Genomic DNA, 18,202 nt, shown 5'->3' with positions numbered 1-18,202 from the left:
AAGGAACATAATCTAATCCTACATATGGTAAGAGTCTCCTCAAATATCTTTCAGACTAACAATTAGTGCTAATCAAAATGAGATTGTATGTTTTGGCTATATATGATTTTTTCCATCTTTTCCAAGATGTGTCCCATATTAGTGTTATATATACTTTTATCAATATATCTGTTGACGGAATTTGCTGTCAGCTATAAAAATAATATATATTAGTGTTATATATTGAAATAGCTGGTGCTTTGTTTCTATATAAAAACATTTTCAAATAAAATTATTTAAATTTTTTTTCCAATAAAAACATTTCATTCCACATAAAACCATTTTTTCCATCTTTTATGACATGTCTGTCTAGCTTTCTTTCAAATAAAGATTATGAAATTATTTCAAATTAAAATTTGTTCACCAAATATTCTAAGAAAATATTGGTACAACCTTAGGTTTCTATTGGGTGACAAAATCATTGTGAGTCCAACATCTTTCCCTTGGGGAAAATTAAAATGAGTGCAATATTTTTGTTTTGTGCTTTACAATTGTCAATTAATATTAACATGAGCCTTTTCAAGGAAGAAAACCTATGAAGACGATCATTTTCAATGAAGAAATATCCTTCTAAATTTATAAATTGCAGTCAAAGATTTTACAAAATATCCTTTCTTGTTTATTTCAGGATTGGTTTTGTTCATATGAGGTTTATATATTTTTTTTATTGATTGTTGGTACAATGTTAAGGGCTTTAAGGCAGAAGTGTGACATCAATTTCAAGTTGATCGATTGATCTCATACGCAAGCAAAGCTGAGCAAATAATATGAGAACAGAATAATGAAATGAGCAAGGGATGTATTGGACTTCATCTTAGCTGTGTTATTGATGGAGCTTTTTTTTTATATATATATAAAATTCTAATGTATCTATATGTATAACAATTAGGTTTAGTTTTGTAGGTTTGGGTAGGTTGTAATTTAGAGCTTATGGTTGTTTGGATATGTTTCATTTAAGGAGATATTTATTCATGATGGATTTAGAATTTTATCAAGTTTATGCTATTAAATATTGCAAAATATTTGTCAATTGGTGAGGGATACTTTTTATTAGGGTAATTTGGGGATTTTTCTTTATAATATGTAATTCAGTAATAAATTTTGTAATGTAATAAAGAGTGTGGATCGATTTGATTAGTGTTATTTTATTTTTTTATCTTTTGATTACTTCACTTCTCAATTTGTGAATATCCTGCTTATCATGATTCAAATTGCTTTTGTGATAATATGTATTGTTTGTGCAGCTGTGTGTGCATGGAAAATTACAGATAATTTGTTATTTCTATAAATTGAATAGAAACACACTCAATTGAACTTGCAAATTGTCTTCTCAAAATATTAGTCTACCAACCATGAACATTATTGATTGATATACCATGGTACAATAAAGTTTGAATTTGAATATTTAAATAAATAGAAATAAAATCTATTGATACAGTTGTACCAACCGCAATTTGGTACAACCAACATCAATTACATTTATGTGTGCATGATAAAAATATATTTACAATCCACAATATTTAAGTTCTAATCCTAAATCATATAGAGTGTTGTCCAATTCTTGTTGTAACTAAGACAAACAGAGGTAGTTCACATTTCTTGCTGGCATCTATCCTGGGTCGATCCTGAAGCGTCTATCAATGAAAATGGAAAGGCAGAGCAGGTCTCACTTTGATCCTTCCTCTGGTAGCCTTTTATGCCTTCCTGTCTATCCGAACTACTCCCTTCCCATTAATTAGTGGCCCCACTCCACCTAAAATATTCATTTCCACTCTCGTTAAATAAAAAATAAACATTGAAAGTCTTCTCCACACCACTTCTCCTCGGAACTCTACACATTCTCACATTCACCACTCAGATCTAAGGTTCTTTCCTAATAGCCTCTTCAAAGAAATCTACAGAGCAAAATGGCAGGGAATTTGATAACCTCTCTGCTCTCTCTAGCCACCAATATGCTCCCCTCAATTAGAGCCTCTGTGCAGGCTCCTTCTTCCTCTTCCTCAAATTCTAATAACTCTGAAAGGGGGCGTGCTCGAGCTTTTGAGGAGGATCTGGAGAGGCTGATGCGAACTCTGGAGCGGATCAAGACCACACTGTACGATGCTGAGGAGAGGGAGATCAGAGACCGTTCTGTAAAGCTATGGCTCAAGGAGCTGAAGAAGGTCGCTTATGATGCCGAGGATGTGCTCAGCGAGTACCGGTATGAGGTCACCCGTATCCAACTAGAGGCAAGAAAGGCTTCTGAAGTCTCAGGTTCTCACAAGAAGAAGAAAATGGAGGTTAGTACCTCGTGCATATAGATATTAAAAATTATCTTGCTTGTGCAAATGTTATTTTTCTTCTAAAAGTTAATAGAGGATGCTTGAATTATTTATTTATTTTTTAGCTAGATTGGTATTCACCGGAATGTATGGTCACTTGTTATATTATCAGCTTTTCCAATCTAACATCAGAGTGATCACATAATATAATACAGTTCCAATCTAATTATCATTTTTAAGTTAACAAATAATGAAATTTGGCATACTTTATAATATATACATTTCTTTCTGGACAGTACATTGAGTACATTGTTCAAATTCCGGATGACATGGTTGATCGGCTTAACAAAATAAGAAGTCGATTTGATGAAATTGCGAAGGATCATGAGGCTCTCCAATTAAGGGAGAGTGATGGGGCGAGGCGTCTGAACAATAAACTTTTACGACCCCCAACGGGTCACATGGTAGATGAGGCAAGCATTTTTGGGAGAGATGCCGAAATAGAGGAGGTAATCAATTTGTTACTATCTGAAAAAGAAAAGCCCTTTTCGGTCATTTCGATTATTGGAAAAGGTGGTCTCGGAAAAACCACCATTGCCCAACTGGTCTACAAAGATGAGAGGGTAACCCGGTGCTTTGATTTATGTGGGTGGGTATGTGTCTCTGAAGAATTTGATGTTGGGAGACTCACTAAAGCAACCATTGAATCAGTCCCCAAAATCAATTACAATTTGAGTGAGTTTTCATTACAAGGGAAGCTTGCAGAAACTGTGAAGGGAAAAAGAATACTCCTTGTTTTAGATGACCTGTGGAACGAGAATCAAAGTCTTTGGGAGTTGTTCCTGGTTCCTTTTAAAGAAGCAAAGGTTGTTAGTATTCTTGTTACAACAAGAAATAAAAAGGTTGCAAAGGTCATACAAACAACGACCTATTTTAGTCCTACTAACTTGCCTGAAGATTCATGCTGGCAGTTGTTTCAGCATTATGCATTTGGTGGTACAAATTACACTGGGCAAACACTCTTCTTGAAGAGAAAAATGGGAAGGGAGATATTGAGAAAGTGCGACGGGTTGCCATTGGCTGTGAAGTTGATTGCAAGTCTCCTTAGGCATGAAACAAATGAAGAGGATTGGAGAGAGATTTTAGAAAGTGATATTTGGGAATTAAATTCATCGAATGATATATTCCCAGCACTTCAGATCAGCTATGATCATTTACCTCCCCACCTTAAGCCGTGTTTTTTGTTTTTCTCTATGTACCCAAAAGATTACATATTACAAAAGATGGATTTGATAGAATTATGGATCTCTCATGGCTACATTGAGTCCAAGGGCAAAAGAAGAATCACAGAAATTGGTGTTGAATATTATGAGGAGTTAAAACAGAGGTCCTTTGTTGATAAATATTGTGAGGAGTCCAAGTTGCACGATATAATCCATGATCTTGCTCGACTTAATTCTGAGAATGAACATTATTCGGTAGAGATCAATCAACCACTTGATATTCAAAAGGAAAACGTTCCGCAAGAAGCATGTCATTTATATGTAGGTGGTTTCTCTGGATATGTAAATGAAGTTCTCCAACAAAATCTGGTGGGTTTAAGAACTCTTTCTATCAAAATGAGAAAATGCAACGGAGATTTAGAGCACGAGTATTGTATAAACAATACCGAGGCAATGGACCTAAATTCAAGGTTGTCAGAATGTTATGAAGAATGTTTCATAGATTTTCAAATATGTAACCTCACAAAATTTGAAGCACTCAGGGTATTGGAATTGAAAGGGTTTAATTTGACAAGAATTCTTGATTCCATTTCCGAGTTGAAACATCTAGTTCATCTTGATATTAAGTGTCGATATCTTAAAACATTGCCATTATCTATTGGCCTCCTTTACAATCTACAGACTTTAATTCTCGATTGCTATTCCCTTGAATATCTACCTGAAAGTATTGGTTCACTTATTAACTTGCGGAGATTAATTATGGAAGACGGTCGTTTTTTGGATTATCTCCCGCATGGGCTTGTTAATTTTCCAGCAATAAAGACAATGCAAGCATTGTTGACAGTTACAAATGTAGCTTGGTTAAACGATATGACGGACCTTGAAGGAAATCTCACTATTTGTGGAGTGAGTAATTTAAAAGATGCCCAGCGTGCTAACATGAGAAATAAGTGCAAACTTGAAGCTTTTAATATAAACTGTGATCCTGATTTCATCGGTTGGTGTCTTGACCCTACGAAATCAAACCTGGAAATAATCCTCGGACCAGAAATAAATGCTGATTTTTCTTGGTTAGAATCCCTCCAGCCACATCCTAACCTCAAAAAACTTGCAGTAGGATGTTATTCTTCTGCCACAGTGCCGAGATGGATGTGTGATCCATGTTCCTTGCAATCAATTAAAAAAATCTTGTTAGATGAATGTCACAAGATTCAATCTCTTCCATTCAACAGTCTTCACACTCTCAAGCACCTCATCATTCGTGATTGTCATGGTTTCCGAGTTCTACAGCTAGAGCAGCTGTCCTCCCAGCTTGAGAAATTGAAGATTTCTGGTTGTCGCTGCCTTGAGTTGATTACTGGACTGGGGAATCTGGATATGTTGGCTACACTCAAAATTTACGAGTGTAAAGTCCTGAAATCAATAACAATGGATGGACTACAGTTGGTGGAATCTACTGAGCCAATTGGTGATTCCTCTCATGGAAAGCCACATATCGGCCGACAGAGCATTTCAACACTTACAAGGTTGGAAATCGAAGATTGTAAATTGCTTTGTGTTCTGCCAGATGGATTGATTCCATCAATTGAGACTGCCCTGACAGAGCCATTCATCACTTATGTCTGTGTTCTTCGCTGCGGTTGCACTGACATTAAAATTGGGGATCTACATAGCTACCATAAAGCAAATCAGGTTCATAAATTTTACTATTATTATAATTATTATTATTTTAATATTTAGATTTTAGACCACTGAACATTTTTGCTTTTATGTAACCATAAGCCTTGGTAGGATTTGTTGACTAATCAAGTTGCAAAATTACCAGTTTCCACAAATAAACATTTCATATTTATATTACTTGTTTGTTGCTGCTACAAAATTAATTAAGCTCTTGTCCAACTTTTTTTGCAGCGTTCTATTCGATGATGTCTTCCTTTGGCCCACAAGGAACATTTAGGAGTCCCCTCAAAGACCCTCCATAGAAATAAATTTACTATTTGATTTATTACATGTTTTGTAATACATAGAAATAATTTCCTTTTCTCATGGGGATTCATTTTCATTGATTTTTTTTTCTATACTTATTTTTTTGGGGTTAATTTTCTATTTACACTTAAAGACTTCTTCAGTTTCTTATTTACCTCTACACTCTTTAGTCTTTATAATATTTAGTATATCCCTCAACTATCTTTACATTTTTCTATTACCCATATAGCTAAAAAACTATAGTTAAACCTTGTCATAATTTTTATTTTCCTATTATACCCTTCTCTTTTATTTCATCTTTTTTATATTGGCAAGCTTAAAAATGCTCACTGAATCATGTTGGCGGTCAGCTTCAGGATTTGAGAAGGTAAAGTTCATGATGAATTATCTTGGTTAGTGTCGGTGTCGTGTGCTTGCATTTTTCATTTTTTTACTGAGTTACATTCTTTGTGAGTAACTAGTATCTGTCAGGTGTTGGGTGTGATGCCAAAGTGGCTTACCAGTTCCACACCATGAGAGAAGAAAGGTTTGAGTTGTTCTACCATCTGGTAATATGGATTTTTATTTCCACCTCAAGTTAGCCACTGTTACTTGTGTAAGTGTGATGGTCCAAAATGTTCTCTGTTGAATTTCTAAGTAATAGATTTACTGACACTAGCTATTAGATGAGTAAACTAATTCTCTTATTGTTTCAACATCAAGTTAATTGAATAAACTAAACTATGCAAAAGAATGTGCTAGAAATGTACCAGTTCAACCAAGGAGTAGTACACATTCATATTTCTCATAGGCATTTCATCAAACACGTACCGGAGAACTTGTGTGTGTGTGTGTCTCTGCATGCACGTGCACGTGATTATGCCTTCATCTTTATACATATATCATTAAAAGAACAAAAATAAAAAGTTTATTGGATGGATCTTTGATTAGATTGGTACCAATAGCTCACTTCTGATCAATGAATGTAAACTAAGCTCATTATCTGGTCGGCACCAGACGATGCATCAGGAAGCAATATGTAAAATGTTTTTACCTGGTTTGGAAAATTAGATGAAAACTCAAATGGGTTCTTAATTAGCTCCAAGCTTAATAATATACTCCTCTCTCCTTAGCGCCCTTCTTTTTTTACATCATTAAAACAACATAGAAGAGATATGCCAAACTGTTGTGCGACACTCTACAGTTGGAACTTTGTACGCTTCACAGAAGTGGATGTACGATCATAGTAGAAAATATCGGCCGATACTGATACGGATCGGCCGATACATATCGGTATCGGCGTACCCCGATCCGATCCTGAGCCGATCCTCACGTAGCAAATCATAAAGAAAAAGAAAATAAAAACCCTGATCCTGAGCTAATCCTGAGCCGATACCAATCCGATACCCTGATCCTATATCGGTATCGGCCGGGACCGATCCTGATCCCGATACCGATAATTCCTACTATGTGTACGATTATGGATCCGTATCAAACCCAAACGCTTGCTTTATTCTCAGATCCAAATAGACTTCTTTAATTTTTTGAAATCTGGCTTTGAAAATAACAATTACCACTTATCCAGGCAAGCAGAGTAACTACTCTGCTTTCTCATTGCCTTTGTTGCCTTTCTCACAGATACCAACAAAAAAATGTATTTTTCTCACATTGCACTTGAAATCTCGTATTTCATCCGCTAATCTTTATGACGCTTATTATGTGTCCATTGCACTGGAGAGGTCGCACAACAATTCAACCTTTCTTTTCTCTTTGTTGCTGTACCATTTTTTAAGTTTGTCAAAGGATCAAGATAAAAGAGAAGGGTATAATGGGAAAATAATTTTTTTGACAAGACTTAACTATTGATTTTTATATATATGGGTAAATAGAAAAAAAAAAAGTAAAAAGAGTCAAGGGATATATTAAATATAACAAAGAGTACAAGGGTAAATAAGAAATTATAAAAAACAATTAAGCAAGCCAATAGTCAATTTTTGTATTACCCAATTTTTTGTCGTTATCCTTATCTCTACTATTTTTTTTTTCTTTAGCCAATATATTTGTGTTGTGTATGGTAATTGGAACTATTAGTTAAAACGAACCTTTTGAAGGAACAAAACCTACTAAGCCGATCCATTTGAGTGGAAAACAAATATTTGGTCCCGTTTTTGTTATCGCACTTCAAAATTTTCACATCTTATCTATAGCATTGTCGATCTCAGTCAAAATGACTTCTCAAGTTTGTAGTTTTGGCTGTACCATTTCTACATTTTTGAAGAACAACTCCTGCCACAAAAGATATTACACAATTTAGAACAAGGTTGCCTATCCTACAGTGGCAACATATATAGGCCAATCACAACAATCAAATTGGAAAATAAAAGGAAAAATCCCACATATGGTAAGGTCTCTCCTCAAATATCTTTTAGACTAACAATTAGTGCTAATTAAATGAGATTGTCTGTTTTGGCAATGATTTTTTTTCATTTTTTCCAAGATGTTCTCTATATTAGTGTTATATACTTTTATCAATATATCTGTTGACGGAATTTGTTGTCAGCTATAAAAAAAAATATATATTAGTGTTATATGTTGAAATAGCTGGTGCTTTACCAAATTACATTTATTTCCATATAAAAACATTTTCAAATAAAATTATTTCAATTTTTTTTTCCAATAAAAAACATTTGATTCCACATAAAACCATTTTTTTTTCATCTTTTACGAGATGTCTGTGTAGCTTTCTTTCAAATAAAGATTATGAAATTATTTCAAATTAAAATTTGTTTGCCAAATATTCTAAGAAAATATTGCTACAACCTTAGGTTTCTATTGGGTGACAAAATCATTGTGAGTCCAACATCTTCCCTTGGGGAAAAATGATTGCAATACTTTTGTTTTGTGCTTTACAATTGTCAATTAATATTAACATGAGCCTTTTCAAGGAAGAAAACCTATGAAGACGATCATTTCAATGAAGAAAACAAAAAATTATACACTGTCAAGTATAAGAACACAAAATTAACAAAGTTAAATCGTTCATTTGGGCTTTACCTATATGGGATTTTTGATAAACCCAAGTGACAAATCCTTGACATTTGAATGCATGGGAGCTTTCTGTCAATTAAAAGCAAACATTTTAAATTTGCAAAAAAATGACTAAACTGACCTTATATAACACCAATAAAGAAATGACATTTGAATGCATGGAATATATATATTTTTGTAGTATGAGGTATTTTTGGTTCCTTCTGTTAAAGCAAATTTTCTATACAATTAATCCATTACCCTGTATTATTTTTTATATTATTTATAAATAAAAACACTGTATTCATGTATACCTGCTATATAATCTCTTGAGCCCAGTCCATCAACACGCTTTCTGAATTTACTCATTGGGATTTATGGAGCAAAGATCTTCTGTGATTTAATATTTACAAAAGAAATATGCTGTGGGTGAAATGTAGAGAGAAACCGGGTCAAAAAGTCCATCACTACATAGATCTTGTACGATACCATCATAGGAAACTAAACATTGAGCGAGAATTAGTGGGTCCCACGTAGGCCTACTAAATGAGTCGGGCCAGCCCATGGACTTTGAGTTGAGCTCTTTAATGAGTCAGTGAGCTCAATTTGAATTTGAGTTGAGTATAATTAGTGACTTGAAAAATCTACACGAAAACCGTACATATATGTTTGATGAAACAAATTTTTTTAGTTTACAATATTTACAGTCTAAGGCCTGTTCGGTTGTTAAGTGAGAACGGAAATGGGTTTGAGTTTGGTTGTCAATTGCGAATAGTTGATATTTCTACAACTATTCGCGTTGAAGTTGATATTTCTACAACAGGGATCAGATAGCAAAAAAAAAAAAAAATTCCATAAAAAGGAGAAAAATATAGTATTTTTTATTTTTTTATGAAGTAGACAAACCTCAGGTTCAAGTTCATAGAAAGAGTTAACAAGCACATCATCTGCCTTATTTAGCCACTTGAATTGTGCCACAACCATCTCCAAATAAGCCGGTTACGGCCCGGCCCGGCCCCGAGCATAAATACAGCAAATCCTTGGGTTCAAGAACGGGCAATCCGGGCACCACGAAAGGGCTTGTCTTGACCGGCACCTTGACCTGATCCTCTCATGTGTGTCCATACACCACGTTCACAGCACATGGTTGTGTGAAGAATGCAGCAGAGGATACTCCGTGCCGCCTTGCCACTTCACCTGCCCAATGAAGGAATGCATCACACACTAAAACCCTGATCGGCCGACCCTCGGTTGACTCAGATCGGAGTAGGTTGTCTAGTGTCTCTGAGCCGATGATCTCGAGCCGGGCCAAGTAATCCATGACAGATCCAGTTGATCTGTGATATTCATGTCTTCTTGTTAATTTTTCTTGAATTAAATTAATTATCATATTGATTTGGAGCTAATTTATATCTCAAAGCTGTAATACAATATGGTAGCAGGAAAAGAAAAGAAGAGAATCTTTGCAAAAAGCACCTATGGTACAATTTTGCAACAACTAGTTGCAAACTGCAGTTCATGAATTTCAAACAATTAGTTACAATATGTTTTTTTTTCAGAAAAGACCCTATAAAATGAATTTGCTAGTTGCATACAATTCACTAATCCAGGGAAGTAAAATCTTATACGTACAACCAAAAGAAAAATAATGACAAGTGCAGATTCTGGTTAAGAAAAAAAGATACAAACAATAAAAAACAAACAGTCAAAACAAAAGCCCAGAGTATTGATTATATCATATGTTCCTTGTAAACTTGTGAATTTGCTAGGGACGCATCCAATTTTCTAATAATACTTGTGAACTTGAGGGCTCAAACGAAAATTATTTTTTCTGTTTTTCAGTTCCATTTTTCTTTCAAGTTTTAACACACAATAGTACACCTATTAGATTAAAAAATAATAATAAAAATAAATAATTAAGCCAAAGGCTGCATGACCTCTTCTATTAAAAACCTCATCGGATTGAATGTATATAACCAATTTTAATTCTAACAGAACGCGATTCATTCCCCTTGGTTCGCTGTCAATTATTTCTATGGTCGTGACTAATAAGCGATAGTACCGAATTATCTTGATTGAATTTTCAAATCTTGTACAATTGAAATGAAATATGCTTAAGAAGTCACAACCTGGGTCGCCATCAGTAAGAGATGAGGTTGAATTGGGAATGGTCGTGAAAACTAAAGAGAAGAAGATTAAAGACGGGCAATTAGTAAGAAGGAGCGAAGAGACTGACCCAGGGGCCATCGAACCTACTCGGAAATTCCTTTAATACCTCTTCCCCTTGGTTAGGATGAATTTTCTGTGGTCACGACTAATAAGCAATAATACCAAATTTCTATGGTCGTGACTAATACCTCTTCCCCTTGGTTAGGATGAATTTTCTATGGTCAAAGTCTTCTCCACACCACTTCTTATCAGAACTCAAAATTCTGGTGCTCATTACTCTACACACATTTCTCACATTCACCACTCAGATCTAAGGTTCTTTCCTAATAGCCTCTTCAAAGAAATCTACATAGCAAAATGGCAGGGAATTTGATAACCTCTCTGCTCTCTCTAGCCACCAATTTGCTCCCCTCAATTAGAGCCTCTGTGCAGGCTCCTTCTTCCTCTTTCTCAAATTCTAATAACTTCGAAAGGGGGCGTGCTCGAGCTTTTGAGGAGGATCTGGAGAGGCTGATGCGAACTCTGGAGCGGGTCAAGGCCACACTGTACGATGCTGAGGAGAGGGAGATTAGAGACCGTTCTGTAAAGCTATGGCTCAAGGAGCTGAAGAAGGTCGCTTATGATGCCGAGGATGTGCTCAGCGAGTACCGGTATGAGGTCACCCGTGTCAAACTAGAGGCAAGAAAGGCTTCTGAAGTTTCAGGTTCTCACAAGACAAAGAAGATGGAGGTTAGTACCTCGTGCATATAGATATTTAAAATTATCTTACTTGTGCAAGTGTTATTTTTCTTCTTGTGTGGTACTAAACCTTAATAGAGGATGCTTGAATTTTTTATTTATTTTTTAGCTAGATTGGTATTCATCGGAATGTATGGTCACTTGTTATATTATCAGCTTTTCCAATCTAACAGCATTCCAATCTAACAGCAGAGTGATCACATGAGATAGTACATTTCCAATCTATTTATCATTTTAAGTTAACAAATTATTAAATTTGGCATAATTAAATAATACATTTCTTTTTGGACAGTACATTGTTCCAATTCCTGATGGCATGGTTGATCGGCTTAACAAAATAAGAAGTCGATTTGATGAAATAGCAAAGGATCGTGAGGCTCTTCAATTAAGGGAGAGTGATGGGGCGAGGCGTCTGAACAATAAACTTTTACGACTCCCAACGGGTCACATGGTAGATGAGGCAAGCATTTTTGGGAGAGATCATGAAATAGAGGAGGTAATCAATTTGTTACTATTTAAAAAAGAAAAGCCCTTTTCGGTCATTTCAATTATTGGAAAAGGTGGTCTCGGAAAAACCACCATTGCCCAACTGGTCTACATAGATGAGAGGGTAACTCGGTGCTTTGATTTATGTGGGTGGGTATGTGTCTCTGAAGAATTTGATGTTGGGAGACTCACTAAAGCGACCATTGAATCAGTCTCCAAAATCAATTACAATTTGAGTGAGTTGAATTCATTACAAGGGAAGCTTGCAGAAATTGTGAAGGGAAAAAGAATACTCCTTGTTTTAGATGACCTGTGGAACGAGAATCAAAGTCTTTGGGAGTTGTTCCGGGTTCCTTTTAAAGAAGCAAAGGTTATTAGTATTCTCATTACCACAAGAAATAAAAAGGTTGCAAAGGTCATGCAAACAACGACCTATTTTAGTCCTACTAACTTGCTTGAAGATTCATGCTGGCAGTTGTTTCAGCATTATGCATTTAGTGGTACAAATTACACTATGCCACCACACTTGGTAAATATGGGAAAGGATATTATGAGGAAGTGTGGTGGGTTGCCATTGGCCGTGAAGTCGATTGCAAGCGTCCTTAGGCATGAAACAAATGAAGAGGATTGGAGAGAGATTTTAGAAAGTGATCTTTGGGAATCAAATTCATTGAATGATATATTCCCAGCACTTCAGATCAGCTATGATCATTTACCTCCCCATCTTAAGCCATGTTTTTTGTTTTGCTCTATGTACCCAAAAGATTACATATTAGAAAAGATGCATTTGATAGAGTTATGGATCTCTCATGGTTACATTGAGTCCAAGGGCAAAAGAAGCATCACAGAAATTGGTGTTGAATATTATGAGGAGTTAAAACAGAGGTCCTTTGTTGATGATTTTGTTGATTATTTTTCAAGGGGATCTGAAGAACATTGTAAGTTGCACGATATAATCCATGATCTTGCTCGACTTATTTCTGAGAATGAACATTATTCGGTGCAGATCAATCAACCACTTGATATTCAAAAGGAAAACGTTCCGCAAGAAGCATGTCATTTATATGTAGGTGGTTTCTGTGGATATGTAAATCAATTTCTTCAAGAAAATCTGATGGGTTTAAGAACCCTTTCTATCGATATGAGAGGATACTATCTATATTTTCAAATATGTAACCTCACAAAATTTGAAGCACTAAGGGTATTGGAATTGAAAGGGACTTTGACCAGAATTCCTAATTTCATTTCCGAGTTGAAACATCTAACTCATCTTGATATTAAGTCTTCCAATCTTGAAACATTGCCATTATCCATTGGCCTCCTTTACAACCTACAGACTTTAATTCTTGATTGCTCGATCCTTGATTATCTACCTGAAAGTATTGGTTCACTTAGTAACTTAGGGAGATTAATTATTAAAGAACCAATAAATTATCTCCCGCATGGGCTTGTTAATTTTCCAGCAATAAAGACAATGAAAGCAGAGGTGGAAGTTACTAATGTAGCTTGGTTAAAGGATATGACAGACCTTGAAGGAAATCTCACTATTAAAGGAGTGAGTAATTTAAAAGATGCCCAGCGTGCTAACATGAGAAATAAGTGCAAACTTGAAGGTTTTTATATAAACTGTCATCCTGATTATGAGGATGGGTGGGTTGACCCTGCGAAATCAATGCTGAAAATAACCCTCAAACCAGAAATAAGTGTCCATGATGCCGATTTTTCTTGGTTAGAATCCCTCCGGCCACATCCTAACCTCAAAAAACTTGGAGTAGGATTTTATTCTTCTGCCACAGTGCCGGGATGGATGTGTGATCCATGTTCCTTGCAATCAATTCAAGGAATCTTGTTATATGACTGTGACGAGATTCAATCTCTTCCATTCAACAATCTTCACACCCTCAAGCACCTTGTTGTTCGTGATTGTCGTGGTTTCCGAGTTCTACAGCTAGAGCAGCTGTCCTCCCAGCTTGAGAAATTGGAGATTTCTGGTTGTTGCTGGCTTGAGTTGATTACTGGACTAGGGAATCTGGATATGTTGGCTACACTGAAAATTTGCAGGTGTGAAGTCCTGAAATCAATAACAATGGATGGACTACAGTTGGTGGAATCCACTGAGCCAATTGGTGATTCCTCTCATGGAAAGCCACGTATCGGCCAACAGAGCATTTCAACACTTACAAGGTTGGAAATCATATTCTGTGAATTGCTTTGTGTTCTGCCAGATGGATTGATTCCATCAATTGAGACGGCCCTGACAGAGCCATTCATCACTTATGTCCGTGTTTTTGGCTGCGGTTGCACTGACATTGATATTGGGGATCTACATAAATCAAATAATTATTATTTTAATATTTAGATTTTAGACCACATAACTTTTTTGCTTTTATTTAACCATAAGCCATGGTAGGATTTGTTGACTAATCAAGCTGCAAAATTACTTGTTTCGACAAATAAACATTTCATATTTATATTACTTGTTTGTTGCTGGGAAAATGGTAATATGCTACACGTAGCATAGAGGGCCTCCGTGCAACGGCTCAATATTTGTGTTTTCAATATCCTAACAGTCGACCGAACCGTTTAACATGATATCCATAAGAGTATGTACTTGCAAACCAAATATTCCATTTTTTAGATTTTTTTTTACTATTTTTTTGATAGGTAGAAAATCACTTGATCTGAATGGTATTGAATTTTCAGATCAAGTGATTTTCTACCTATAAAAAAAAAGTAAAAATATTCTAAAAAAATAAATAATTTGGTTTGCAAGTACATATTCATATAGAGAACATGTTGAACGGTTCGAATCGACGGTTAGAATTTTAAAAACTCAAATATTGAGCTTTTGCACGGAGGCCCTCTATGCTACGCGTAGCACCATAGACAACTCCTTGTTGCTGCTACAAAATTAAGAGGAAATTTTATGAACTGCCCTCCCTTTAAAAAAGATCAAACAAAATGCCCTCCTCTTAAATTGTTTGTCAAAATGCCCTTCTGGTACCCACTAATGTAAACTTTTTCCTTTCTAGTTACCTTCACTATTTCCAAACTGCCTCTTCCTAGAATCAAAAAAAAAAATCCTTTACGTCTGTTCGCCTCCTCAATGCTCTGTTTGTTTTTTCAAACTCTTCGTCTCCCTTTCTCATCACGCTCTTCTCTGCACAGCTTGCCTCTCCTTCTCTCTCCTCCGCACTAGGCCACTGTCTTTCCTTCACACCGGCGCATTGTTCTCCTCCGCACTTGCTTTTCGCCCCCCCTGATTTGCCTCTGTTCCAGTGCCTCTCTGATTTAGCCCAACCGTTGTTATATTTGTTTTCCTCTTCTTAAACATTGTTATACCTATCACATATGAGTCTAGTGAGAATATATTGCTGAATGAATATTATAAACATTAAAAATATATTTTGGAAATTATTATATATCATAAGCCTGTATTTGGGTTCAAGTTATGAAAAAGAGCCGATAAAACCAATTTGTTGAATAACTTCTACTTAGGCTTAGATCAGAGCATTATATGTGTGCATCACATGGCATAAGTCCTCTTTTTTAATAGAAAATGTTGAATTTTTTTTTTCAATTGGCTAAAGTTCACCGCAACAATTCAGAAGAAGCCGGTTATATATTTTGTATGCCTTATTTGTTGTGAACTGCTGATAAAAGGCTTTTTGAATTAAACTCGTATTTTTTTTTAATCAAAATTATTTAGTTGAGTTTGATTAAGTAGATAATTTTAACTTGACTTTTGGATGATTTTTTAGTTTCTTAATTGCAAATATATTATTTAACATAATTTAAGAAAAGAGACACTGAAATAAGCCTCAACTATTTTTTATTTTATTGTTTCACATGCCATCTGTTGTGCGTACCTGTTCTTAACATATAGTTATTCTTAATTTTAGGGTTAAAAAAAAAATTAATGATAAATGAAATAAATAAACTGTATTCCTAACTATTTAGTATGGCAGAAAATAGTATATATGCATGAAATTCAAATGTTAATTTGCTGAGAGCTTACTTCTATTGTGTGGCAGTTTATTGCTGCATGCTGCTCCAGGTCCAATTAAATGGATAAATTCTATAGTAATAAGGAGTTAGGCTAATATGACACTAGTGTTATATCAAACTAAATAACACCACATCTTAAATCCTTAGATCTGCTTTAAGATTCGTACAAAATGAAGTGCTTGAACAGTCAAAGCGGATATTACGAATCTTAAAGCAGATCTAAGGGTTTAAGATGTGGTGTTATTTAGTTTGATATAACACTAGTGTCATATTAGCCTAACTCAGTAATAAGTACTTGATTAAATTAATAGTTAATATTCAATATACTCAAATCTATATTTTATGAATCTCTTTAATGTATAACTCTGTGTATAAGGAGCCAAAATATCAAAAACTTAAATTCGTGGTAATGGAGAGAAAATTATATGTATAAGTTTAATTACCAAAATTATAATGAATATGTGAAATGATAATACACTGTTTTAATATTTTTTTTGCACAGATCATGGCTGATGCATTGTCATTCGAATGGTCCAGTGATGCATGCGAATATTCTGAAGAGGAAGAATGCTCTGATTCTGATGATAATGTTGATGAGAGGCGATAGAAGTTGAACTATAAATCTTAGCATATTTTGTTAGACTTTTGATGTTGTGTGTTTATTAAAGTGACTAATTTTATTTTTTTTCTTTAGTACTTATTTTAAACATGAGTATCTCACTTAATTGTTCTTAGTATGTGATGTGATATTTTTTTTATTGTATAAGCCACATTCTCATTTTTTTTTACTTAATAAATTATATGTAGAATGTATATTTAATATATTCATATGTTATGTTTTTTGTACTTAATAAACTATATGTAGAATGTCTATATTATAAAGATTCATCACACATGTTAATCCAAAATATTTTATAGAATAAATTAATACTCTAGTACCATGATGTTAAAAAAAAATAGGATGTTAAAAATATTTTACATAATAAATTTTACATTAAATATATAAAATTTTATAAATCTGTACATGAGATATTTGATGATATTTGAAATAGTTTAAATTACGACGGATCATCGAATCAAGAGAAGACAGAGATTGAAATAAATTAAAATCCAAACAAAACATAAAAATAAAATGAAACATAACTTATGATCAGTAAGTTAAACGCAAATATTTGAAGTTATTAAAAATGCATGATATCTAGGGAATTTAATGTGGTATGAAAAAAGAAAATAACAATAATGGAGTCTTATTTATTTGACACTTTCCAAAAAAAAAAAGTCTCCAAATTAAAAGACAAAGTAATCAACGTGGAGAGAGAGTAACATGGAGAGAGAGGGGGAGGGGGAGAGGAAGGAAAGGTTAGTTTAGTCCCACAAGGGCATTTTGTGAAAAAAATTTGTAAGGGGTATTTTATTTGATATTTTTTAAAGGATGGGCATTTTGTAAAATTTCTCCAAAATTAAGCTCTTGTCTAACTCTTTTTGTAGCAAATAGATGTCTTCGTTTGGCCCACAAGGAACATTTAGGAGCCCCCTCGAAGACTCTCGATAGAAATAAATTTACTATATTTGATTTATTATATATTTTGTAATACACAAAAATAATCGAATTTCCTTTTCTCATGGGGATTCATTTTCATTGTATTTTTTTTTTCTATACTTAATTTTTTCTTCAAATATTCACCTCTTAAAGAACGATTAAGCAAGCCAATAGTCAATTTGTGTATTACCCATTTTTTTGTCGTTATTCTTATCTTTACTATTTTTTTTTCTTTAGCCAATATATTTGTGTTGTGTAGGGTAATTGGCAGTATTAATTAAAACAAACCTTTTGAAAGAACAAAACCAACTAAGCCGATCCAAAAGGAAAACAATCTTTGGTCCCGTTTTTGTTATCGCACTCCAAAATTTTCGCATCTTATTTATAGCATTGTCAATCTCAGTCATAATGACTTCTCAAGTTTGTTGTTTTGGCTGTACCATTTCTACATTTTTGCAGAATAACCCCTGCCATGAAAGATATTACACAATTTAGAACAAGGTTACACTGGCAACATATATAGGCCAATCACAACAATCAAATTGGAAAAGAAAAGGAAAATAATATAATCCTACATATGGTAAGGAGTCTCCTCAAATATCTTTCAGACTAACAATTAGTAATACTATATCGAATCTTCAAAATTCGCGAACTATATCGAATTGAACCAGGGCAGGTTCAAATTCGAAAATGAATTAATTTCGAATCGAACTGATTTCGAAATCGAATTTTTTTCAAACTTTTTC

General features: G+C 34.3%; 1 protein-coding gene and 1 pseudogene across 2 annotated transcripts in view; one reads left to right on the top strand and one right to left on the bottom strand.

Moving 5' to 3' along the window:
* Positions 1-10,255, bottom strand: part of LOC144548108 (UDP-glycosyltransferase 79-like) — a 28,224-nt pseudogene extending 17,969 nt beyond the window's left edge. Inside the window, exon 1 of the transcript XR_013509244.1 lies at positions 9,418-10,255. The product of XR_013509244.1 is annotated as a UDP-glycosyltransferase 79-like (transcript). The remainder of the gene's footprint in view (positions 1-9,417) is intronic.
* A 725-nt stretch (positions 10,256-10,980) lies between these two features.
* On the top strand, positions 10,981-16,523 carry LOC144547806 (putative disease resistance protein RGA3). The gene is made up of 4 exons (XM_078296496.1): positions 10,981-11,413; positions 11,715-13,971; positions 14,134-14,186; positions 16,419-16,523. The coding sequence occupies exons 1-4, from the start codon at positions 11,042-11,044 to the stop codon at positions 16,521-16,523; spliced, it is 2,787 nt and encodes a 928-aa protein (XP_078152622.1). The 5' UTR covers positions 10,981-11,041.
* The last annotated feature ends 1,679 nt before the right edge of the window (positions 16,524-18,202 follow it).

The sequence above is a fragment of the Carex rostrata genome, chromosome 32 (assembly GCF_964058835.1).
Source record: "Carex rostrata chromosome 32, lpCarRost1.2, whole genome shotgun sequence".
Lineage (NCBI taxonomy): Eukaryota > Viridiplantae > Streptophyta > Magnoliopsida > Poales > Cyperaceae > Carex > Carex rostrata.
Note: the sequence above shows the minus strand (reverse complement) of the source record. Positions and strands in the feature narration are given on the sequence as shown.

Coding starts and splice junctions, on each gene's coding strand:
- LOC144547806 (XM_078296496.1), top strand. CDS start 11,042: ATGGCAGGGAATTTGATAACCTCTCTGCTCTCTCTAGCCACCAATTTG. Junction 13,972..14,133: donor TACACTGAAAATTTGCAGGT/GTGAAGTCCTGA, acceptor GTGTTCTGCCAG/ATGGATTGATTCCATCAATT. Junction 14,187..16,418: donor CAGAGCCATTCATCACTTAT/GTCCGTGTTTTT, acceptor TTTTTTGCACAG/ATCATGGCTGATGCATTGTC.